This window comes from Dermochelys coriacea, chromosome 1 (assembly GCF_009764565.3).
Source record: "Dermochelys coriacea isolate rDerCor1 chromosome 1, rDerCor1.pri.v4, whole genome shotgun sequence".
NCBI classification, from domain to species: domain Eukaryota; kingdom Metazoa; phylum Chordata; order Testudines; family Dermochelyidae; genus Dermochelys; species Dermochelys coriacea.
This window is the reverse complement of record NC_050068.2, coordinates 275,994,109-276,020,252: the sequence shown is the minus strand read 5'-3', so window position 1 is coordinate 276,020,252 and position 26,144 is coordinate 275,994,109. Positions and strand designations below refer to the sequence as shown.

The 26,144-nt window shown below is 39.5% G+C and overlaps 1 protein-coding gene across 2 annotated transcripts in view; it reads right to left on the bottom strand.

Annotated features, from left to right (window-relative positions):
* Positions 1-1,603: 1,603 nt before the first annotated feature.
* Positions 1,604-26,144, bottom strand: part of MGAT4C (MGAT4 family member C) — a 229,341-nt gene continuing 204,800 nt past the window's right edge. Inside the window, exons 1-4 of one of the 2 annotated variants that reach the window (XM_038418908.2) lie at positions 21,483-21,648; positions 17,945-18,097; positions 10,367-10,514; positions 1,604-8,444 (exon numbers count right to left, since the gene is read on the bottom strand). In XM_038418908.2, coding sequence (XP_038274836.1) covers positions 7,288-8,444; positions 10,367-10,514; positions 17,945-18,073 — 1,434 coding nt within the window. In that variant the 5' untranslated portion in view covers positions 18,074-18,097; positions 21,483-21,648 and the 3' untranslated portion in view covers positions 1,604-7,287. Of the gene's footprint in view, positions 8,445-10,366; positions 10,515-17,944; positions 18,098-21,482; positions 21,649-26,144 lie in introns of those variants that run through there. The other variant, XM_043492605.1, reaches the window with a different exon arrangement.

Here is a 26,144-nt window from a genome sequence, read left to right as displayed (position 1 = left end):
TGGTTTGATTAAAAAAGGGTCTCTCTCTTTAACCAGAGTGTCTGGAACTCAGAGTCTTTAGAAGAGGAGGAATATGTAGGTTTGAGGGTTTTGTTGCATTTTTAATATATATAATTCTATTTCCCTTTTCTACTGCTTCCCCTCCCCCCCCCCGGCTCAAACCCAGGAATTTTAGGTTTTTGGGATGTTCAAGCAAGCATTTTATCTCCTTTGGGGAATATATTTTGAATTCTACTTCAAATCCTCCTAAAAAGAAATTTAAAGGAAGATATATGCTGGAGTGAACTTTGTCAGCTGCTCACAAAGTTGAAGACTCCATGGGTAAACAAAAACGTCCTGATTCCAGAAGAAAATAACAGTGCAGGGGGGGGAAGGGATGGGGTAGCAGGCGGAGGCAAGACCACATACTGGCTCTTAGACACAGTTTTTTATGAAAAAAAAAACAAGAAACTCCCTCTTTGAAAGCCAACCAGACATTCACCAGAGAGATTAACTGATTTTTTTTTTAAGAGGCTATTCAGTTCCATGGAGGACAGAAAACTGGCTCAGCTCTCAAAAGCCAAAGCAAATTGACACCAAGAATCTTTGCAGGACTGGTAAACAAAGCAATTTGCCTTGCTGGATGTGCATGGGTATAGAGTAGCACACATTTTGACAATTGAAAACTGTATCGTCATTAGTAATGCGGGAGGGGATTTGTGCACATTGTTCTCCTGGGGCTCTTCAAATTGAATTACTGGCATGTTTATTGTCTTCCCAGTGGATATGGTATTTCAAAATAATGACCAATGGCCAAATGAAGAGATTAATGCTGAGAAATCAATAGTAACAGTAGACTTGATTTATTAAAAGGAGGTAAGGGGAAATTTGCACCTTCCCTCACCTCTTCCATGATTCTGATTTGCTCAGTACTGAAATAAAATGATAAAGACAGAGAGAAGGGAGGGCACACATATATAATGTTGGGAAGTGTACTATGGGAAATATACATTTAAATGTTACACAGGATCTGATACCTCATAAGTGGCAATATATGTTACCTGAATCATAAAGCATTTGAATATAGCCTTCATGTAAAAAGACTCTCAGTAGCTACTAAGTAGCGGCAACAGGAGATGTGAGGCCCTGAAATAAGCCTTACAACCTCAGTTGTCATCAGTGCAGGTTGCATTGAGGAAAGTAGCCTCAAGGTTTTACAATTGTTCACCTTCTTCAACTTCTGTGGTAATTCATCTAACATTGGGCTATCAGAACAATGCAGATACAATTTTGAACTACAAGTGAACATACTCCATTTGTCCAATTTTCTACAAAAACATGTCTTTCATTGCTAAGATGCATTTTTGGCAGTAGTTATATAAACCAAAATGTGGTTTGTACAGTTAAAAGAAAACTGTATAATCACTACCTGAAAGATGTTAGCAGAAAAACTCTTTTCATGTCATTTCATTTATTTTAAAATAAATTACAGGTACTAGAGCAAGGATAAATAACTATTTCCCCATGTCTGCCACAACTCTATTCATGTAGGTAGACAAGATTATTCCATTGTCGAACCACACTGACCTGAGCAGATTGCTAATACAATCATTTCTGGGCCACATCTCTGAGCATGCCAAGGTCAATCGTTTTTAAAGGTGAACAAATTATTTTCATTGAAGCAGCAAGAGCAGGACGAAGCTAGGGCCATGTGGATGTCTCTCTGTAAAAGGGTTAATACAATATGCGGACAGGAAGGAGTATTCTATTCCTCTGCCCTTAAACAAGAAGTTTAAGGGCTTAAGTGCAATTTTACAAAAGAAATATACCTCTTTGATCCAGTTGCCCCGCAACACATGGTTTCTTCCTTCTACAAAATATATTTAGTTCTTTCATTCATTTTTTTTTCATGTTACCAAGGCATTGTGTGTAAATGTCATCTTTTTCAAACTGCTCACAAAAGATACGGTATATCCACAAAGAAAGTTTGGATCCTTGTTTTAAAAATTAAATACCAACACTTTTTATAAGGTATCTGTTTACCTTTGGAAAATAAACTTAATTAAAAAAAACCTCACAAAACAAACAAACAAAAACAAAATCAAAAGCTTTGCTTGATATAGTTATCCAGACAACCTTGTCCTAATAACAGTCTGTGTGATGGGGAACAGCCAACAAAATTGAACTTCATGCTTGTGAGGCTTATTTGCCAAGAATAGTAAGAAACTGGATCATTTCATACAAAGATAGGGGAAATACAGCAATTCAAAGCCAACCAGAATTCAGACTTTTAACCTGCTGTTCCAGGAGTCCTGATTTCTAAAGTGCTAGGAAGAAAAAAGAAAATATGACTGAATAAAGAGCAATTGGAAGGACAGAAGTAAGACACAGCTGTATCTAACAAGGTGAACAGAGGAGATAAAAGTTTGCTTTTTATGTTCAGACTCATTAGTTGAAGGAAAAACTCATACACACACCCTTGTGCATAGGGCCAGCACTAGGCTTGATTAACCATTTAAATCCCACTTAATTATTTTCAAGGCTTAACTGGGATATAAATGACTCATAGGCCATTTGTTGGCTTTCTGTACAGGGGTGAAAATTCACCCTGGGCCCTTAGTAGGCAGTTTGACAACTAGCAAATAACCAATAATGAATAAAAGCTGGCCCACTCTGTTTTGGATTTCTCTAAATTTTATAGTTGACACACTAATATGCAGATACTTTCCCTTCTCAATCATCATTTATGGCAGTATTAATCCTGTATCTATACAACATTGTTTTCAGAAGTACTACCCCCAACTGGCACTTGAGAAGTAATACTGTAGATTAGATAACACTGGAACTGATTCACTGTTTCAAAACTCCTAGAAGAATCAGCCTCTGGAGGCAAGCTGGGAATGATGTTGCACTGCAGTAGAGCTATGATACAAAGAGGAACTAGCAAAGAGTCTACTTCCATTTCAGGCCATCTTTAGTGCTGAGAAGAAAAATGGAAACATAAGGACCATAGATTTTTGGTTTTAGTTCTGCATAAATAGTTACGTTGTGAACCTTTAAATCCACACCTCCAAGTGTGAATATTACATAGCTCTAATCCTGCTCCCATTGAAGCCAATTGAAATTTTGGAATTGACTTCAGTGAAAGCATATGGGAAAGCTGACACAATGGTTGTGATTCAAGCTATTTACCTTATTTAGAATCTGACAGAGAAAGGAATCATATTAGCTGTTTTCATTGGAATCCACTTGTATATCCCCCATTGTTGCAAAGTACTGCACTGTGCCATATGAGAATGTGTTATTTTACATCATCTCATTATACAACATGTATCACTGCTGTTAACTTCTAACTCATTCAAATATGCAGGGATCACAAATGAAGACGTCAGATGTGATTATTCAGTGTGTCAATTCCGCCAAGACTGGTATAACATTTCAAAATGCAGGCCGGTTGTATTTGCAGATAAGGTGTCTAACCATGTTCCCTTTTACAGTTTTCCAAGGTAAAGAACTTTAATTTTGACTTTATTTTTAATCCAGTAAAGAAAAGGATCTTCATTTGTTTTCTTAAAAAACCAAAACATTAACTGTGCCTAACACAACAGAATACTGGGCGAACGCTAAAACAGATCATAACAGATCAGACTGATATAAAAACAATACATTCATATAGCACCTTAGTGAAGTCTCTTCATTAGAGAATATATAGTACAAGGAATAAACAATGATATGGTGTAGCCAGTCAACTACTTTCACTTGGGTTTGTAGAGTAAACTGCAGAAAATTAAGGCTAGATTATTCCTCCTTACTCATATTAAGTAGTAGTTTGCTCCTCAACTGGTCCCAGTCAAAGGGATTACCCACTATGAATAAGGATGGAAAAAACTGACTCTTAGTAAAGAAAAAAAAAGCCCACGGGCATTACATTTTAAGAAGTCTATTTTCCCTTTGATGCACATATGCAACTCCAAGTAATGCCAGTGGAATGATACATATATGCCCAGTGAAGAACAGATCCATTAGTATGCAGGCTACAGTATCATATTTAAAAAATGGTTCTACATTTCCATTTCACTACAAGAGAACTAGACATTTGATCCACGAATGAACACAAGAAATACACAATAACAAAAACATAGAAACACCTGTACTCACCAGTGAATAGAGCTGTGTGAAACTACCAATTATTTGCTTCATCAGTAGTCACTAGTAAAAAAAGAAAATCTAGTACTTTGGGGCATGTTGGTGAAAATCCACAAATTTGATTAAAAGTGTCCTTTTTGTTAAGAAATAGCTTTTCTTGCAGCATACATAGAAAAACGCTAACTTTTGAAAAAGTCTTGTTCTTGTAAATTTGTTCCAGGGGAAAAAAATCAACATTTTCACATTAAAAAAAATCAGGTATAAAATTTGTCAGTCACGTTCACAAAGGTGAAATTTATCTGGATGCATAGGGACAGCATTAGTCTCACGTAAGCCATGAAAATAGGCTATAAATGGGATTTAAGTGATGGAGGGACCTTGTGCCATTCCTCTGCACTGGGGTGAATTTCACCCCCTAAATTTGTTGTCACAACTATTTTATAGTTTTTCAGTAAACACAGCAACATGTGCTTTTTTTCCAGCTGCATTAATGGTAAGATTTTTCTGGGGGCATGGGCGTGAGGGGAGGCACAGCTCAATAAATGATTTTTAAAATATTTACAATTTATAGTTTAAAAATAGCAATTAAATTATTTCAGGTTTGTGCAGAGAACATTTAATTTATTCTAAAACATTCAAATTGAATATCGTTTTGGTTGCATGGGCATTTTAAGCCTTGGAATTGTGTTTACTATCTGTGCTAATTCAAAATGTATTTGTTTTGGAAACAGTACATTTATATATAACCAGGCAGCTAGTTTCTACATCGGTTTTCAGATGTTCAGTGCTCCTTATTGACATGTCTTTGTCACTAATGGTAAATGAAGCAAAAAACAATTTATTGTGTTTTTAAAGGAGTTTTAGGGTTGACCATAAAATTAGCTGGTTACCATGAAAAATAATTTAAAATATAAATAGCAAGTCTCTCATGTATATTTAGATAAGAATTGGTTTAAGCTTAGTGGGTATTTTTAATTTAGCTAAACTGCAGTGGAGTCTAAAGTTGAACTGCCAAACTGTATTTAAAATATCGTGTTTTCACAGAGATTAGAGTTCTGGGTAAGTATTAAGAAACAAGAGAAACAAAGACTCTTCTCTTTGGGAAGGGGGCACTTTTGTGTATTTTGTAAAGGTATTTACTAGACCATCTATTTTAAAGTACATTGCTGCTGTAAGTAGGGATTTGCCAAACTTGCATCTGAATTTAGTAGGATTTATGAATCAGGAAAAGCAATTAGACTGCTGCTTCTTGTAGACCTGTGAATAATCTGCCCTTATGAAATAACCACGTCATGTTTGCTAGTATGCAGAGTACAATATTTAGTTCACTTTGACTTGGAGTTTTTGGTCAGTACAGGCATTCTTGAAATTTAATCTTTACCTCCTAGATGCATCTGAAACCAGGACATGCAATTTGATGATTACCACAATATTCATGAGATTAGTAATATAGTGTTCATCTGTGCTGCTATTGATATACTTGTATCGTTCCCAGTATCATTAAAGAAAGATTTTGGAATGCCTTAAAGACTAATAAGATCTCCTATATATTTTGTTAATCCAGATGTGTTTATATATAATATGTATTATATACATATGGGGGTCTGATTCTGTGGAGTATTAAAGCTCACAACTCCCACTGAAATCAATAGGAATGGAGATGGAGGACAATCAGCCCCTGTCACTAGGTACTCAGTAGCTCAAAAGAACAGGTCCAGATAGTATATAAATATATAGACAAAAACATCATCTGGGAAAAGATGGCTCCTAAGACAATTTATTCAGCATTGAAAAATCTGAAAAAAATTCAAAACTAACTTGGCAAAGTATTTACTTCTCAAACATCCAGCAAAACCAGGATTCTTGTTTTTGCAAAAGGTGGGAAATGTTTCACACAGCACTATTGCAGAGACATCAACCAGAGAAGATCAGTGATCACTTTCAGCCTCTACTGTTGAACCTTATAGATCTTTCATTTGCATCGGATGAGAGATGAATATCTAAACCAGTGGTGGGCAACTAGCGGCCTGAGGGTCACATGTGGCCCATTAGGGTAATCTGATTGCTTCCCACAGCTCCCATTGGCCAGGAATGGTGAACTGAAGCCACTGGGAGCTGTGGGGAGCCATGCCTGCAAATGTTCAATGTCAGTCAAAATGTCTCACAGCCGACAATCAGATTACCCTGATGGGCAGCAGGTTGTCCACCACTGATCTAAACACTGAGTACAAAACTCTTCTCTTAGACCAGATGGTAGTGCTCAGCTTTGTGCAGTTCTCCAACTGACATCACTGGGAGCTCTGAATGTGCTGAAGAGCAGAATATTAAAGATGAAAACTACTGCCATGCAAAACTGAAATGATAATTTTGTCCTTAAAGCTCAGGGGCTGATCCTGCAGTCTTATTCAGCAAAACTCCCATTGACTGTGTGACTGCTTGAATAAGGATTGCAGGGTTGGGCCCTAAGCGACATAAAATACAACTGCTGACCCATTTCAAAGCCAGGACCCTGGGAGAAGGACAAAGCATATTTGTTGAGACAGGATACAGGATGCAATTGACTATTTTTACAGTATTGTCATGTCAGATTTATAACTGTACATGTATTTTCATTTAAAATTAATCACAATGTTTAACCGTACTGTTTTCTTACAGTGCTCAAATAAAATTGCAAGCTGCATTAACAGACTTTCATTATCACAAGTGTCTTTCAAACAAATATACCACCAACTATTGTACAAACATGTACTACCATCTGATTATTAATTTATATGTGGATATGATGGAGTCAAATTTCATCTGACAACATACTGGTCAAAGCCTACAAAACTTCTGAATAATGGAAAAGCATTGGATTTGGTTTTAGTACAGCAGTTCTTCCCAAATGAGAAATTAAAATAAAAGAGAAAGGTTTCTGAATCTTAAGTGATGGATGAGAACATGTTTGCATTTCCTATAAAATTCAAACATTCCAACAAACTAGTGTTTGTATATTGCCTGGTGGACTAGTACAAAATAAATTGCTTTTGCTTGTTTTATGATTTCCCCAGATTTCCAGTGTCAGTAGTAAATAATTGGAAGTAAGTCAGTCTCCTTGGGGAATGACACCAGTTGGGACCCAACCGATGGCATTCACTCTACCACGAAAGGAGTAATTTTGCCTTATTGATTTGGTGGCTGAGAAGTCCAAATGCTAATGCTCCTAATGATCAGCCATTCCTTTTGACTTTTGGTAACAAGTATTCTCATGCAGTTAATATCAAACAGAACCTTGTGTTCCACATCTGTCATTTCAAAATTTCCATTTTTGAACTCCCCTAGTCTCAAGTAAGTAGTACACTGTCTCCCTTTTTTGCTCCCTACAATCTTTTCCCCAACTTCCAGGGCTCCGTGATGCAAGATGTCATTTTGACGGTCTTCTGTTCCAGTGATAACTTTAATTTTATCTATTTTAATAGGCTTTTCAAATACAATCACATACAGATCTCCAGTAGAAGGAGCTTTCCCCCAGAAGTACTCATCAATGCTGCTGTAAGCCTTGCTTGCCTCGTAGTTTTCAAATACATTTATGTTGGTGTGAAGATTTGCGGGTGGATTGTCAGGGATGTCAAATGAATCCTCTTCAAAGTCGTCATCCTTTAGCTTGTTCTCAGCTCCTTTGTAGGATGAATAATATCCCATGTGCTGGAACAAAGATGGCTTAAAGCGGATGACGTCCTTTTGAGCTAACAACCGACGGAAATGGATTAGCAGCCAATCACAAGGCATTTCCTGGTAAAACATCAGCAAAAAATGAGCCAGGCGTGGGAGATCATGGGAGTGGTATAGCTTTCCAATATAGCCCAGTTTGGAAAACTCCAGAGTCACCCAATAGGAACCTTCTCGAGAGGTAATTACTTTCTTAACAGCAGTCAAGAAGTTTTTAGAGCATCGAACATCATCTTCTAGCATGACATAATACTCAGAAAGATTAGCACAAAAGTTAAGCAGGAAAGCATAATCTACATTTTGTTTGGATCGGAACTTCACACGGTCTTCTGGGTCATTGTAATTTCTCTTAAGGCCATCCAGTACTGGATAGTACTCCTCAGGGGCATGGATAACCATTAACCTGCCAGCAATGATATGATGAGCAAATTTCTGTGAAATATCTTGGACCATCCCTTCACACCAGGATGAGTCGAAATCTGCTAGGTGAATCACCACCGTAATTTCCTTCATTTCCTCATAACTTGACTGCTCAAATATGGACTTGATTGTCTCAAGCAAATAATTTCCCTTTTTCCGTTTGACTGAGGATAGTCCAATTGTAAGATATCCTGTGCAGAAGAAAATTCAGACAGAAAGATTAACTGAACGTGAATCAGGCTTTGAAAATCATATAGCAACAAAGCTAACCTCCAGGCCTGTAGTGTATTAAATAAACCTTCTGAATGATGAAGTCTGGGATGTTTGATATGTAAATGTATTAAGCTGTATGCCACAACGACTGTTCTATGCTTTTCAATGAAAGAAGAATTGTATTGTAAGCAATTTGACATATGGAGACTATTGAATTAAACATTAGCTTCCTAACTGCAAGAAGTGTTGTGAAATGGACTAAAGCCAAAGTGATGTGTGCATATAAGCCTATTGGAAAAAAAGAAATACATATAGACAATATTAAAGCTATAAAGAAATGGGATTGAAAAGTTACGGCTCACAAATTGTTCTTAAGTCAAACCATTATGAAAAATAGCACAAATATAAGAGTTAAAGAATAACTGCCTTGCTTTTACCATTTTATGGTACTGTAACAAGCTTAATTACATTTATACATAGTTTTGAGGATATCTAAACTTTTCATGGATGATTTCTTCTAGCATTTTCAGTTTTAAAATATTTCCCAATACTCTCGTTTTTCCTTGTTAGAATTCCTTTTACAAACTTCCTTTATATTTTCAGTAAGAAATAGACTGAAGATTGAATTTAAGACAAGTAAATCAGATTTCACTTAAAAGTACAATACAGTTTACAACTGAATATTTGTGTTTCTATAAGTAGTTTTTAGTGCATTTAAAATCTTTTGGGTGCGATTTGAATCTCAGGTATGTGGCATGAATTGCTGTCTGCAGTATTTGGAAATAGCTCTTCTTGCATATGTGCCTACAGCATTAGCTTAATTCTTTCAGATATTTGTTAACATGCACTCCAAATCTATTATTAGAATCTAGCTGTTTGGATGGAATGCAATCACTGTTGGAATTGTGAGCAACTACACTTTTAAGAAAATCAGTTCATCCCCATATTTTCTGTAAAAATAGGTTCATGTTAAAACTAGTATGCTTCATTTCCATTGGAGCTGACCAAAACTCTACATAAATATTTTGATTTGCAAAATTTTGCAGATCATGTTCCAATGAGGTGTCCTGTGGCCTTCCTCTAAACTGTCTTCTCAAAATGGAGTTGCAGTGCAGTGTAGTACAAATGTCATCAGTCATCAGCACTGCCTACACAACCCCAAACATCTCAAACCTTATTTCAACTAAAATTTACATTGTAACCATGTCCTAGGAAGACAAACAATTCACAGATGTCTTATTTTCCTCTTGGTGCTTGATCTTATGCATTGGATGTATGGACTTCTCCATTCTGACCCTCATTTTCTTTGTTTGTGTGTGTGAAATGATTGATTTGGTGCTCCAAGGTGACCTGTCCAAAGCCAAATATTGGCATGTTTCAGTGTGAAGGTAAAAGTCTTGACTCCTGCCTAAAGTCAGAATATTAGAGAGATGAGGTGGGTGAGGCAATATCGTTTATTGAACCAACTGCATAAAGTCAGAATAACCAGACAATTTGGAACTGTCCTACCTGGGGCCTGAGTTTGGGAAAATCTACCCCCCTTCTCCCCCCCCCCCATTGCAGGCTATAGTGCTGTGGCTCAGTCCCTCTATGGTCCCAGCTTATGGAATGACCTTCATGCCCTATATGCTTGTTCCCAGCTATAGGATCCACATAAGTGAGGATTCAGTGGTTCAACCCATCTCAGTCCATGGAGATCCAGAAGTGCACCTGCATTGTTCCCTTATATCATCCCTGTGCAGAAGTACCATGGGAGATCTATGGAACAGACAGCATTGTGAATTTCACTGTAGGTGAAAGAGTTTTCACACAATTCTAAAATGAAATAATTAATTTCTGTAAAAAACATCTGAGGTAACATCTTACTTCGTTTAATGAAAGTCAGATTCTGGTTACTTACTTTTCCTTGGCAAAGGTGTGCCAGCTAGATAGCGATAGGAAACATTTATAGATCCTGAGAAATTTGACAAGTCTTTAAAAGTGTGGACATAGCGCTCTGAATTAAGATGGTGTGTGGCTGTTTCTCTGATTAATTGCTTGTCACCTTCCTAGTAAGATGAAAAGAGACAGAATGAGAGAGAGAGAGAGAGAGAGAGAGAGAGAGAGAGAGCACATGGGAGGGGAAATACAGAGAGCAATATATTTGTGAATGCTGGCCAAACAGACAAGGGGGGCAGACAAATTTCAAAGAATAAACTTTTTCAAAGTTAGTTTTCTAGAAAACATTTAAATCTCACCTCATTTTAAAAATCCATTATCTGAATATTATATATTTTTGGTTACAAGAAATCTACCATATAGTTTCAGATTAAGAGTAATTGGGAAAGAGGAAAAAGCCCTTTGGCATAGAAACATTGAGGATCTAGTTCTCTAAAAGAATTGAGAGCACTACAGTATTGCCAGAAAAGTCCTGCTATATTCAAGGTAGGACATAATCACCCTCGACAGTACAGTGGGGAAGTGTTTAACTTTTATTTTTTGTGATATTAGAAACTGTTGCCGGTGAAACATGAAATAATATTCTCAGACCTAAGGCAAGACTGTACCACTTTGGCACTTTCCTGAGAACGGCCCATTCCTTCCCCAGATCCTTGATGTGCAGGGGAAGTGCACAGACTGTACTATGCTAAAGAATGCTGGTGCCTGCACCCACTGCATGCCCTGCCACCAAAGCAGACTGGTGCAGAGAAAGGGTAGGGTTATGGCCCTGCCTCTTTCCCATCTCTCTCATTTCTCTTTGAGTTGAGGGTCTCCATGCCACTATGGCATACACAGTGCCCCACCCACACCATCTGTCTCTTAATGCTTAAGCAAAGAAGAAAATTTTCCATTGGAGCTGTGGTGCCATGGAGTTGAGGTTAGAGTTAGGAATGCTTTTGTTGTTCACTTTGGGTGATGTTGCCCCTGAGAAAAGTAAGAAAATTATATGGCAGTTTCACATGTGTGCTACAATACATTAATGCAAGATAAGTGACTTGAGCTTTGATTAAAAGAGAGCACTATGCTAATAAACAATAATATTGCTAACAAGAGCAGAAAGGAGAAAAAATAAACAACATTTATTTCAATGTTATTCAGGTTCACAATCAGGGATGTAAGAAACATACAGAAACCTATCTTATGTTCATGTTAAGTTCACTATTTTTCTTTTATCGAAGAAATAAATAATCCATTTATGAGTTGAGTCAGGTTCTCTTGGCTAACATCCAGATGCAGCTACCTGAACTGTTATGCTCTCTTGTTCTGCAAGATCTCCCTGGATAATTTCTTTCTAGTGCTGCTAGGCTACCTTGCATTTACTGATAAGTTATGAAACAAAGCTTTATGTGTATCACTTTCCAGATTAGAATTTAAATCAATGGACTAGCTAGAGTCCATGCCCTGACCCCACGGGGTTACCAAACAGATGTTCATACAGCCGATCCACTAGACCTGCTGGCTACACCGTCTCCTGATTTTTCTGTGGTAATTCTAGTTTTCAGGCATTAATCAGGAAAACAGTGTGCACCCAGAGAGGGAAGTAAGTGCAGGGGGAAGAAGCAGTCAGTCAGTAATATATACACTTTGTGCTACATTTGCCCGACTTTGTGAGATTCCCTTAATTTTCCTGGGAAATGAAGGGGTTAATTGGCTCTCAAGAGACACTTTGCTCTTCAGAGGATCCCCATATGCAATATTGTTATTACTTTTACAGTGCCCCCAAAGGGTACTTACATTTACAATAATAATAAAAAGACATGGTCCCTTCTCCCTATCACTTACAACCTACAGTATATGCTTAAAGTCAGCATTGAACCAGGCACATTCTGAGTTTAAGTGAATTTATGTTCATGAAAGTTTCTGGATCCTTTCATCAGGATCAGCACACACAATTGCAATTTCAGCATCCCCACATTGCCCTGCCAATGTGTGTCAATGCTGCACATCATGTACATGAACTGTAGTTTTCAGAGTAGCAGCCGTGTTAGTCTGTATTCGCAAAAAGAAAAGGAGTACTTGTGGCACCTTAGAGACTAACAAATTTATTAGAGCATAAGCTTTCGTGAGCTACAGCTCACTTCATCGGATGCATTTGGTGGAAAAAACAGAGGAGAGATTTATATACACACACAGAGAACATGAAATAATGGGTTTATCATACACACTGTAAGGAGAGTGATCACTTAAGATAAGCCATCACCAGCAGCAGGGTGGGGAAAGGAGGAAAACCTTTCATGGTGACAAGCAAGGTAGGCTATTTCCAGCAGTTAACAAGAATATCTGAGGAACAGTGGGGGGTGGGGTGGGGTGGGGTGGGGGGGAAAAATAACATGGGGAAATAGTTTTACTTTGTGTAATGACTCATCCATTCCCAGTCTCTATTCAAGCCTAAGTTAATTGTATCCAGTTTGCAAATTAATTCCAATTCAGCAGTCTCTCGTTGGAGTCCCTTTTTGAAGCTTTTTTGTTGAAGGATAGCCACTCTTAGGTCTGTAATCGAGTGACCAGAGAGATTGAAGTGTTCTCCAACTGGTTTTTGAATGGTTTCAGAGTAGCAGCCGTGTTAGTCTGTATTCGCAAAAAGAAAAGGAGTACTTGTGGCACCTTAGAGACTAACAAATTTATTAGAGCATAAGCTTTCGTGAACTACAGCTCACTTCATCGGATGCATCCGATGAAGTGAGCTGTAGCTCATGAAAGCTTATGCTCTAATAAATTTGTTAGTCTCTAAGGTGCCACAAGTACTCCTTTTCTTTTTGGTTTTTTGAATGTTATAATTCTTGACGTCTGATTTGTGTCCATTCATTCTTTCTTTTACGTAGAGACTGTCCAGTTTGACCAATGTACATGGCAGAGGGGCATTGCTGGCACATGATGGCACATATGACATTGGTAGATGCGCAGGTGAATGAGCCTCTGATAGTGTGGCTGATGCAATTAGGCCCTATGATGGTGTCCCCTGAATAGATATGTGGACAGAGTTGGCAACGGGCTTTGTTGCAAGGATAGGTTCCTGGGTTAGTGGTTCTGTTGTGTGGTGTGTGGTTGCTGGTGAGTATTTGCTTCAAATTGGGGGGCTGTCTGTAAGCAAGGACTGGCCTGTCTCCCAAGATCTGTGAGAGTGATGGGTCGTCCTTCAGGATAGGTTGTAGATCCTTGATGATGCATTGGAGAGGTTTTAGTTGGGGGCTGAAGGTGATGGCTAGTGGCGTTCTGTTCTTTCTTTGTTTGGCCTGTCCTGTAGTAGGTGACTTCTGGGTACTCTTCTGTCTCTGTCAATCTGTTTCTTCACTTCAGCAGGTGGGTATTGTAGTTGTAGGAATGCATGATAGAGATCTGTCTGAGGGGTTGGAGCAAATGCGGTTATATCGTAGAGCTTAGCTGTAGACAATGGATCGTGTGGTATGATCTGGATGAAAGCTAGAGGAGCGGTCAGTAGGTCACTCGATTACAGACGTAAGAGTGGCTATCCTTCAACAAAAAAGCTTCAAAAACAGACTCCAACGAGAGACTGCTGAATTGGAATTAATTTGCAAACTGGATACAATTAACTTAGGCTTGAATAGAGACTGGGAATGGATGAGTCATTACACAAAGTAAAACTATTTCCCCATGTTATTTCTCCCCCCCACCCCACCCCACCCCCCACTGTTCCTCAGATATTCTTGTTAACTGCTAGAAATAGCCTACCTTGCTTGTCACCATGAAAGGTTTTCCTCCTTCCCCCCCCCCCCGCTGCTGGTGATGGCTTATCTTAAGTGATCACTCTCCTTACAGTGTGTATGATAAACCCATTGTTTCATGTTCTCTGTGTGTGTATATCAATCTCCCCTCTGTTTTTTCCACCAAATGCATCCGATGAAGTGAGCTGTAGCTCATGAAAGCTTATGCTCTAATAAATTTGTTAGTCTCTAAGGTGCCACAAGTACTCCTTTTCTTTTTATGAACTGTAGTTGTATCACTAAGGCTGCTTAAGCAAAGTTGTCTTTGCTGCACTATCCCCCAGTGGGCTCATGCATTGAAATGGAAATTTCAGTTCCCACTTCAACACCCACAAGAGTGTCAACACTTTTACACAGCAATAGTGAGTGGATTCTACTGGAGACATGCAAGAGACTCAGAATGAAATTTGAAAGCCCCTCAAATCAACATTTTTCACTTTTTTGGGGCGGGAGAGGGGAAATGATCTTTGTAAGGTGCTGGCTTGTCTCCAGCCCACAAAGACCCACTGCAACTCCAAGCCTCTCTTCCCAGGTATGGTTTTGTTTTCCAAATACAAACACAAGCACAGCTCTTCAGCTCACCCTAGGCTACAGCTCCAAGGTTATTTCCCCCCTTGACTCTTTCAGTCCTTCTTGCAAGGACTAAAAAAGTCCTTCCTTGCTTTTTTAGCTGAGTACGCCCCAGGTTTTCTCCCCAGCAGGTTACCACTGGCTCCCCTCCCAGGGATCTCCCTACTGCTCCTGTTCCCTCTTCCTTAGGACAACCTAGCACTACATAGCCCCAAGGTGCTGCCCTGCCCTCTCAATTAGCCAAATTCTCTCTGTCTTCTTTGCAATTAAACACCCCTGGCTGACTCAGATGACTGGGCTCAGGCTGCAAAACTCTAAAACTGCAGTGTAGATGTTCAGGCTCAGGCTGGAGCCCCAGTTCTGGGGTCCTTGCCCCTTGTGGATCTCCTGAGCATCTACATTGTGATTTTACAGTCCCGCAGCATGAGCCATGTGAGGCCGAGTCCAATGACACAGGCCAAGCCTGGGTGTTTAATTGCAATGTAGACATATCCATTGGGAGCAACTGTTCTGGCATAGGGGAGCTGGACCTGCTTCACTTAAAGGGGCCAGCCACCCTTTCACAGCCCATGTTAATGAAAAATACTAAGAATTTCACACTCGATGTGGGGAAGGGGGAATCATAGCCTTGTTCTCCATTGGGCTGGGTATCTGAGAAAGGTAGCTGGGGAAGGACTGAAGCCATGGGCATCAGCTAACTTAAGGGCACTTTCCAGAGGCAGTGACTAACAGGAGAGCCTCAGGCAGTGCTACTCCACACATATAGGGAGTCGTGCATCCAATGAGGTGAGCTGTAGCTCACGAAAGCTTATGCTCAAATAAATTTGTTAGTCTCTAAGGTGCCACAAGTACTCCTTTTCTTTATAGGGAGTCAGGGAGAGCCTTGCAGAGAGTTTCCAGTTCCCTACATGTGTTTTTTTCCTGCAAGGGAACTATTTGACATATTATTTCTAAACTCCCATATTTAAACTGCTGATCTACTACCTTAGCAAAGAAAACATGAGATGGACCAGGGGAGTTGTCAAATGTGGTCAGGGATGTAGAAAATAAAATAAAATAAAATAAATAACATAAAAAAGCCAACAGCCTAACACATTTGAAAAATGGTTGATGGACCATAAAGGTATCAGGAGATCTGGGAAAACTGTCAGGAGAAAGTAAAAGACTTGGCTGAGAGCTACATGAGCTCAAACATGTCAGATTTGAGATGAGAGAAATAATGAAAGGTAGTGAATGTAAAAAAATCAACAAATTAAGAATAAGACATTGCTGGAGTTGGCAAACAGGACAGAAAAGGATTTAAAAAACAAACCAAAGAGATGCACTTTCAGAAGCATCTGGGGGGAATTTGAAGCAATTAGCAGAAGCAAGAGAAGCATCAGGGAGAGTGACACGGGGAGAAAATATGGCATGAGCCAGATCAAATTTTACCACAACTAAGAGAAGATGAATAAATAAGATACTGTACAAAATCTCAATGCAAACAATGTCATTAGAGGAAGCGAGATATCAAAAAGTGGAGTGGCATACCAGAAAACAGGGATTCTCTTTTGGATTACTTGAAAATGAATTGGCTAGCAGTGATAATATAGTAATATCACTTTTTTTAAAATCACTATTTCAATTTAGCGTAAGTTTGACATTATTGAACATTGCCTATTAATGTCTTTGGCCCTGATATTGAAAATCCTTATATATTTATTATAACTTACTTGTATTACTGTACTGACTACAGGCTGAGTGGGACTCCATTGTGCTAGTTTCATAGTAACAGACAAAAATGTACCCCCCACCCCCACAAATGTATGTTCCTAATATACAAGACAAAGAATGGGAGGGGAAACAGAGGTACAGAGGAATAAAGTGACTTGTGATTTGTCCAAGCTGGTCAGTGGCAGACCTAGTAAGAGAAACCAGCTCTTCTGACTCCAAATCCAATACCCTGTCCCATAGATCATGCTGTTTCATGCTTATCTTTCCTCATGTGACTGCAAGAGCTAGGCATTAAACAGTTGTCTCCTTTCAGATGTTGTCCAACTCTCAATGTCCATACTACCATTAGGTTTCAGAGTAGCAGCCGTGTTAGTCTGTATTCGCAAAAAAGAAAAGGAGTACTTGTGGCACCTTAGAGACTAACAAATTTATTAGAGCATAAGCTTTCGTGAGCTACAGCTCACTTCATCGGATGCATCCGATGAAGTGAGCTGTAGCTCATGAAAGCTTATGCTCTAATAAATTTGTTAGTCTCTAAGGTGCCACAAGTACTCCTTTTCTTTTTGCATACTACCATTAGTATCTCAGAAGTCATTTGACCTTGAATTGTGGCGTATGTCCAGCACAAACTGTAGAGTTACATCACATTATCACTAGTTTAGTGATTGAAGCTACTGATTCAGGTGCTTTAGGAAATCCTACCTTTAAATCATACGTTTACAACAGGTACCATGAAAATTTTGAGGTTCCCATCAATACCTTTCCACCTGCCAAAGGCCCAAATATGGGACACATGGCATGACAGAGACTCAAAATGAGACACCGAAAACAAATATTCATGCAAGAAAATGAAAATGGTGTGGGATTAATTCCTGTTGTGTAATTGAGTCTTCTGTCACATTAGTTGTATGTGTAATGCCACGCCCGTGGGTGGGTCATTATCAGCAGGGACTGAACCTGGGTCTTTTAGTTCACACGATTACCTCAGACGTAAATAATTTTCAAGAATTAAAATGAGGGAAATCCAAATGTGTGCAAAATGGAGATAATTTTGTGACTAAAATGGAGATCATTCAAGAGGTATGGCTCCACACTGTGCTAGATACCTTACTTGTCATGTCTGCAGTGCTCTTTACACAGACAATGGGAAATACTGTGATATATGTTACTTCTAAAAGAAGAAAACATCAAGATTTTAATGGCACCCTCATATATATATATATATATATATATATATATATATATATATATATATATATATATGTGTGTGTGTGTGTGTGTGTGTGTGTAATGTAAGTAATGTATGTAATATATGTAATATAAGTCATTCTACTATGAACAGCCCATGACTCTACTATGAACAGCCCATTAAACCAGGAGAGTTGCATCTGTCATTTTGACTTCCAGCCAGTTTCTAATTTGGCTGAGTACTTGTGGTACCTTGTACTCTGTGCTTGTTCCATGACCCCATTTCTTCCACCTAAGAAACTTACCAAGACATAACCATCTTCAATGTACAAGTTCATGAAGAGCAGGCAAATGACAAGGATTCCTAAGAATGATACTGCTGATCGTTTCCGCAAGCATCTCATTTTATCCAAATATTTCAAAGTGAGCTTCATGTGAAGAAAAACATATAGGGTCTCCTAGGAGAGAAAAACACAACTTTACTAAATTCTTTGAATATGTATAGAACACAACCACTTAGAGATGAAATCACAGCCGTTAGCATGTGCATTACTTCATGTGATTGAATTAGAGATGACCATGAACTAAAAAACAAATCCCTAATTCAAACAGCCCCACATTTTGAGGGATTCTGAACCTGAAACCAGATTCAACGTTTGTGGCTCATATCCATGTCTAGTTTAAATCAGAAAGACCATTTTTCTTTAAGATACTGTCCATTACATTTTGTTAATTGTTCAACCAAGTTTCACTCACTGACCTTATATATCGGGGTGGCCAACTTGAGCCTGAGAAGGAGCCAGAATTTATCAATGTACATTGCCAAAGAGCCACAGTAATATGTCAGCAGCCCCACATCAGCTCCCCCCTCTGTTTCCCACCCACCGGAAGCCCCGCCGATCAGCACCTCTTCCATCCGCCCCCGCACCTCCCAATCAGCTGTTTCATGGCAGGCTGGAGGGGGGGGAGGAGCAAGGGCACGGCAGGCTCAAGGAACGGGGCGGGAAAGGGTGGAGAGGGGGCAGGGTGTGGGGCAGAGCAGGAGGTTGAGCAGTGAGCACCCTCCGGCACACTGGAAAGTTGGCACCTGTAGCTCCAGCCTCAGAGTCGGTGCCTATACAAGGATCCGCATATTAACTTCTGAAGAGCCACATGTGACTCCGGATCCACAGGTTGGCCACCCCTGTTATATATGAACATACTGTATGGGGCTGTGTTTTCTTAAATTGAGGCAAAGAATGGTCTATGGGTTGTTAAATTGCACATACAAAAATAAATATTGACATGCCAATAGACATCTAGCTGACAGAAAATAGATCTAAGCATGTGTGGAAATTTGTCAAAGATTTTGCACATTCATTTTGAGAACTTTCAGGATGAATAGCATAAAAAAAACCTGGAAGTGAAAATTACAATCCATATTTTCTCTGCTAAACTGATTAAACATATCAAACATTTTGAAGAATGACTCCACTAGATCCTAAATAACAGTGAGACATACACACAAGGTATTAATAATAGCAAATAGTTCACCATCAACATTAGCCCATACCGACAAAAAGATGAGCTTTGGAATAAGGAAGTTATGTGTGTATGACAGACTTTTTAAACTCTTATAAGAACAACATGATAAGATAAAACAAATAAATAAATAAAAATGAGTGAATGTCAATATTCAATGAATGAGACACATCCACTACTCAAATCCAAAGTATCTAGGAAACCAGGTTCACCAGCTTGGGAGGATTACACCACCACCATTCCGGGTATAGGGGATATGGCGGAGGAACAGAGAGAACAGCTAGGCTGTTTCTATAACTTGGTGATCTTAAGCTGCTCAAATGGCCCAATGAGACTATATTTAGAGCATCACATTGTTTTCTCCCATCCTAATTATTTATGAAAACAAGTACCAGGACTCTATCAAATTTTGTCCCCAGAAAGTAACACAAAAAGGGCAATGTTTGTAATACCAGTAATTTGTTTTCCAGTGAAATATGCTGGAAAACAAATGGACTAGTAGATGAGTCTTTGATAGAAATCATTGAGTATAGCTTATTTTTCCCTCTAGCAGAAAAACATTGCATTCTGACCTGGCTTCCCTATGCCTTTAATTATTCATTTTGTATTAACAGCTGATAATATTTTGCAGGCTTGTTTGTTCGTTTTGGAGCAGGCCAATATTTTGAAGATGAAAAAAATGCACAAAGTATTTTTTATAAACTTGAAATTTAGGTAAGAAAATGACATTGCAATTCCATCTTTATAGTTCATTTCATGTTAATATCCTACCACACGCTGAGAAATATATCTATCTGTATCATACACAGTTTCATTTCCATGCCTAGATAGCTTGCTTACTTTCATTCCATATGAATTACAAAGAAATGAGTCACAAAAGTAATAATTCTCATGTCGTTGACCCAGGCCTAAAAATATAGCAAAAAAATTTTGTGCAGTACGTGGGTTAGAGAATTCAAGGGAGGTTGGGGATAGTCCTAGGAACCTGGTGCAAAGTGATGAAGCAGTAAAGAAAGTGGGTTTTTGTTTCTGCTTTTTTCTTTTTTAAGAAATGCTACATGAGTAGACTGAGTACAGGAGGTAAGAAAATCCTACCTGAATATGAAATGATACCCCACTACATTGTTGATTAAATGATTTTATTGCCTTGCCTACAATTGGCAACTAGAATGTGTACAGTGACATGGTCTGTGAATTCCCTCAAATCGTTATATGATGATCCCTTAGCAATTTGGAGGGAAGTGACAGAAGCTCCATCAAAATTTTGCCCTTTTTATTAATAGTAGGTAATGTCATAATAATATACAAAAGGACTTTTTTAAAGTAGACATCACTTATAGATATTGAAGGGGATATATTGTCCCTTTCCTCAAAATTATTGTTTTTAAAGGGTGGGATGGGAATTAGAAATTCACAAATTCACATATAAATAGATTTAAACACAGGTTCTGTTCAGAATCTGGCAAGGGCTAGCCTGATTCTCAAAAGTTCAAGTATGTTTGAACACATGGATGTTAGAGATATCAGCAACTCCGGGGTCAAAATTTTAGATGGGGGCAATGCACCTTCAAGCATTAAAGTGAAGTTTGCCTCTGAAAAATAATTGTACCAATGGCACCTTCTTACTCACTAGGTTACTCTATGTGTGCGCTCAGAGTCATATTTGCTGACCTGAAGTACAGCACTAAACATTTCCTGCTTTACTTCACAGAGCCCTGCGCAGCCAACACTGCTATGAACTGAAGATTCTGTTTGATATTGTGTATCATGGACATAATTATTTCCAGGCAGTCATCAGTCGATTATTGTAACATTGGTCTATCATAAATTGCAGACAATGGGGTTGCAGAAGTATAAGTGAAGGACTACACTATTAGTGGTGATGATGTGTAAGATGAGAAGCATTCAGCTTGTCTCAGAGCACAGGCTCAATTTGCAGGACAGGCTTTTAAAAGAAAACCTCCATATTTTTACTGGGCACATTTAATATGGAAATCATTATAACAATGAACATAACGGTTTGCAAATAGTGTTCACAATAATTTGAAGGCTACAACAGTAAATGTTCAATAATTTTGTTTGTACATAAGAGCCAGCTACAGATTCATACCAGTTAAACAGACTGAAGAGAAGGATGCCACAGTTATGGCTTAACAAACTTATCATATATAATATGTTCTCCAGACAATGTGCGGACACTTGCTCTTACAAACACTAGATGGCAGGATGCACACACATTTGCTATCACATCAACATGCTTTGTTATCTGTATTTCTCCTAATCAGCTTATTATTAATGCATTGTTTTGTTTAGCATACTTACAATATGTGCTTTTAGAAAACATTCCCTGCATTTTCCCAGAACTGTTTCTTTGTTACAGTTCAATTTCCAGCTACTAACACTGCATAGTCGAACACGGTGGAAGTGACATTTGTCAGAAGAAAACTTAATATTTGTTCCCAGTATATGTGAATTCAGTCAGCCTCTTCTGAAAAAACAAAACAAAACAAAAACAGCCTTGGCTCTTTCCATAGTAACATGACAACAGGCTTTAAAATATTTAAACATAATAAATAGTCACCATTACTAAAGCCAAAAAAGGCTAAAGACCTGATTTTTAAGAGGGCCCGAACTCAGCATTCAATGCCACAACCACTAGTTTGTATGTGTATTTTTAGTACCTATGTGTTTACTTCTCCCCTTTTCATATGTAACTAGATAGACATCTAAGCTATATAAATGCAACTACTTTTGAAAATCAATTCTGAAGGATTTCATGTTCATTAATAAATACATTTGTGAATTTTAATTTTCTTTTCTATTCTAAAGATGACTTGTGCTTGCCTGATTCTTTTTCTCTAGTCCCCATATCCCTGCTAACGTTTACCTCTGAATTTCTTCTTGATTGTCAAAGTTTAGGCAGCATGAACAGGTTTCTTTTGACAATCTTAGTTCATTCTCTTTTCAGCTCTTTTGAAATACTTTTCAGCTCTCATGAAGTTGCAATGATGAAAAACTGCTCTTTATTGGAGCTGTAACTCTGGGAAACTTGTGCAATAATACCGAGGTCAAGATCGATTTTCACATTCCAATTCTGCACTTTCTCTTACACAATCAATACAGCGAAGCACAAATTTAAGTATTACATGATTTAAAAAAAACACACCATCTTTTAAAAAGAGTCTCTTCTTTATGAGTCAAATCCTACTCCCAATGAAGTCAATGAAAATCTCAGACCTTTTTGGACACCTCTCAGCAACTTGTGCTCCATGATTTCTAAGGCCTAATCTCAACCCCCATCACCCCTCTGTGTGGCCACATTACAGCCAGCTATGATCTAGCCTCAGCTAATCAATACAGCAAACAAGCTATCAACAGATGGTAAGTACAATGATGTAGCAGGTACCTGTGTTCCACTGCTTGTGTATTTGAGTGCTACATATCTCACAAACTCAAAAAAAGTTGCTTATTTGCAGAGGAACTGATGACTATCAGAAATGACAACTGAATTATTAATGTATAGTAATAACATTTCCAAATCAGCCATACAGCTTTGCCTGTCACTACAAAGTCCCTGTTTTTGGAAGTACAGTACAACCTACCCATTGTCACATTTACAATATCCACAAAACCCAGAGAACACACAAACAAATAAGCATGGTTGGATTTTCAAACCCCTGGTGAACTTTATTACAATCCCTCATTTGACTAAGGCTCTCTGAAGCAGAATCCCTACACGCCAGCCTTCTGATGTACTGTTCTGCCATTGTGTAGCTGAGTTGTTGTGCTTGCATTTCTTAATGCTTGTCCAATTTGTTTTTCTGCTTTTCTTTTTGGAAGGCTGCACTTGAAGCCCCAAAGGCTGTGTTCAAGTCTCTTTATGAAGTATGTGATCCACACAGAACAAAAGATTCCAGAAAGAAAAATCTAGCCAAAGTGTAAAGGATTTTTTTACACTGTTAATATTAAATTCTACATGAGGATCTGCAACGCTTGTGTTAGCATGTGTCATGGTTTTTCCATACAAGATGAAAAATAAGAACACCAATGCAATTGTATATATTTGCAGAGATGGTTGGCAGTGAACTGGAAAATTGTAATGTATAGACTATTACATGGGGTTTAAATAGACTTCCAACAAGATTCACTGTCTGTCTTACTGAAAGCTTGGATGTACATATATATAAAATGTTTGAAGCTGACAGGCATGAGGTTTGCTGGCACCGGCAGCAAGAAGTAAAATTAATGTTGGGGAAGGGAAGGTAGAGTGTGTTAGTTCAGATGAGACTAGCAGATCTAACTAGGGGTAGGTAACATGGGATTAAGCAATCTCCTCTTTGTAAAGGGTGTTACTTCTATAGCACCACATGGTACAAAACATGTAGTTTAAAAAATTTCATGTCCAGGGAATTTACAATCTAGATACTGCACTATACTGACAATTAAAGAAAAAAGCACGTGGGAAGGCAAACACTTTATCATAGTTAGTAGTGAAGGAAGGCTAGGCAAAATAAGTGGGCTTGAAAAAGAGATTTGAATGTTGAGATGACTGCTTGGGAAAAAACACAGAGCAGGCAGAGTAAAGTATTCAATGGGGAGTGTAGGAAGAAACAAGCTGAAGTGTAAGGAGGTGCAGAACTGTATAGATATGCAAAGGTGAGGCTGAAGAGCTTGAATCATATAGGACAAAGGGGAAAAAGTCCATGAAGGGATTCAAGGAGGGAGAGACAAAGTAGTGGGGAAAGGGTTATTTTAGCTCTAGAATTTTAGACAGAATAGAGATTAAAAAATTAGGGATGCTGTAGAGAAGGTTACACTAATCAATTCAATAGATGACTAATGACTGAGAAAATGTATTGACTTGGAGGGCAGAGTGCCACCTAATGAATCAGCAATGCTGCTGGATATGTTTTATCAGCTGTGACAGAGGAAGGAATGGGTTTTGGAAATATAATATAGAGGAGGAGCTGACAGGCCTTGGCAAAAGCCTGGATGTTCGGGTAAATGACAAGGGAATTTGACAGATTGTGAGCCACAGAGATGAGGAGGACTGTTCAGCTATCAATTAGGGAGAAAGAAGGGAAAGAAAGTGAGGTGAGACATGCAGGGTGAGACATCTCAGGGCTTGTCTACACTTGATAGGCTACAGTGGCATAGCTGCAGCACTGCAGTTGTAGTGTTTCAGTGTGACACCACCTATGCTGATGGGAGGGGTGTTCCCGTCAGCACAGATAATCCACCTTCCTGAGAGGCAGTAGCTAGGAGACTTAGGTCATTTTAACTACATCACTTCGCACACTAACCAACGTAATTAAGCCATCCTGATTTTCTAGGGTAAACCAGGTTTTACTCCTAGGGGGATTCCGAATGATTGTGTGCCTGTAGAAACCCACCCTCCCTGCCCTGCAGAATTCCTGTGCTTCCCTAAAGAAAATGGCAGGGAAGCAAAGGGAAGTTGCAAGAGGAAGGGTGGGGGAATACCCATGGGAACAGTTTTTGGGAGGGACTGCCCCCCCACCCCAAACAGAGGCATGGCATGGGGGGAACATGGGGTTATGTGCCATTGCCCTCCACCACCACCACCACCATTTCTGCAAGTGCAGAGATGCCCAGCTGAAGGAGGCTGCATCTGGGCTCCACTGACTTTGCAGCTGAACACCTCCTCGTGGGTCCTAGTGCCAGTCGTGCTCCCCTTCTGTGTGCTGAGAGCATTCCTGTGCAACAGTGAGTGCCCGTGTTGGGTCTGGCTAAGGGGGAGTGGGGGAAGAGGCAGTGGGGAAGGAAGGGGGTGGAACAGGGCAGGGGGAAAGGAATGTGAGAATGAGGGAGAGGAATGGAGAAGAAAATGGGATAGAGGAATTGTAGGGGGAAGCAGGGAGAGCCCCGGCATGCAGCATCCCCTTGGCACAGCTGAGACTCGCCAGTTAAGTAGGTCCATTGAACCTTCACCCTGACAAGTCCTACCCTGCTACATCTGGACCCCCACCCCAGCCAAGCCCCCTCTCTCAGACCCCCACCTCACTGATCCCTAAGCAGCTGCATCTGGACCCCCACCCCATCAAGCTCCACTTACCCAGCACCCAGACCCCCCTGAACCCCAATGTCTCCCTGCTGAGCCCCATCTCCCCAAACCCAGACCCCCCACACCTGCTGAGCCCCAGCCACCTTCACCTGGATCCCCTGCAGAATCTCATTGCCCCTGCATCCAGAACCCCCCCAATGAGCCCCTGTGCATCCAGATCTCCCACTGAGCTGCCCGCAACCAGATTGCCTCAGACAGAAACCTCTCACCCCACACCTGGATCTCCCCCCACACTTGGATCCTGCTGGGCTAAGCCTGCCCATCCATACCTGGTGCACCTGATGCAGAGGGGCAGGGCCCTGGGTTGTTTTTGGGATAGGCCCAGCCTTTGCACTGTGTCAGGGTGAGATGCAGCCTCACTGCTGAGTCCCTGTACAGGGTGATCTTCCACCTCATGGAGCCAGTGGTCTGTGCTCCCCACTACCATGCTGGAGACACATTTATTTATTGACAAATAAAATTTGCAGAATTTTGCAGCATTTTAAAATATTGTACACATTATTTTTTAATTTTTTGGCACAGAATTTTAAACTTTTTGGCACAGAATTCCCAGGAGAAAGGTCTTACAGGCAGACAGAGATTCAAGATTGGGGAGATAAGGAGAGGTCAAGGACTGAGATATTTGTGAGTCATCACCATAATAGTGGAAACAGAGAGTGAACTAGGAGGAATGAGTTTAGAGGAAGGAGAAGAGGGGGTGGCTAATTGAACCCTGAGGTGAATGGCGGGTGAAAGGAAGGATGATTTACAACCACCAAAGAGAAGCTGAAGGAATAGTTAGAGAATGAGGATAGCACAGCCGATGGATCCATAGGACTGTACTGAGAGCAGGAGAGACTGAGAAGTAAAAGAGTCTCTAGGACCTGATCTCCTCCCCTAACAGACTTTTAGAATTCTTATGC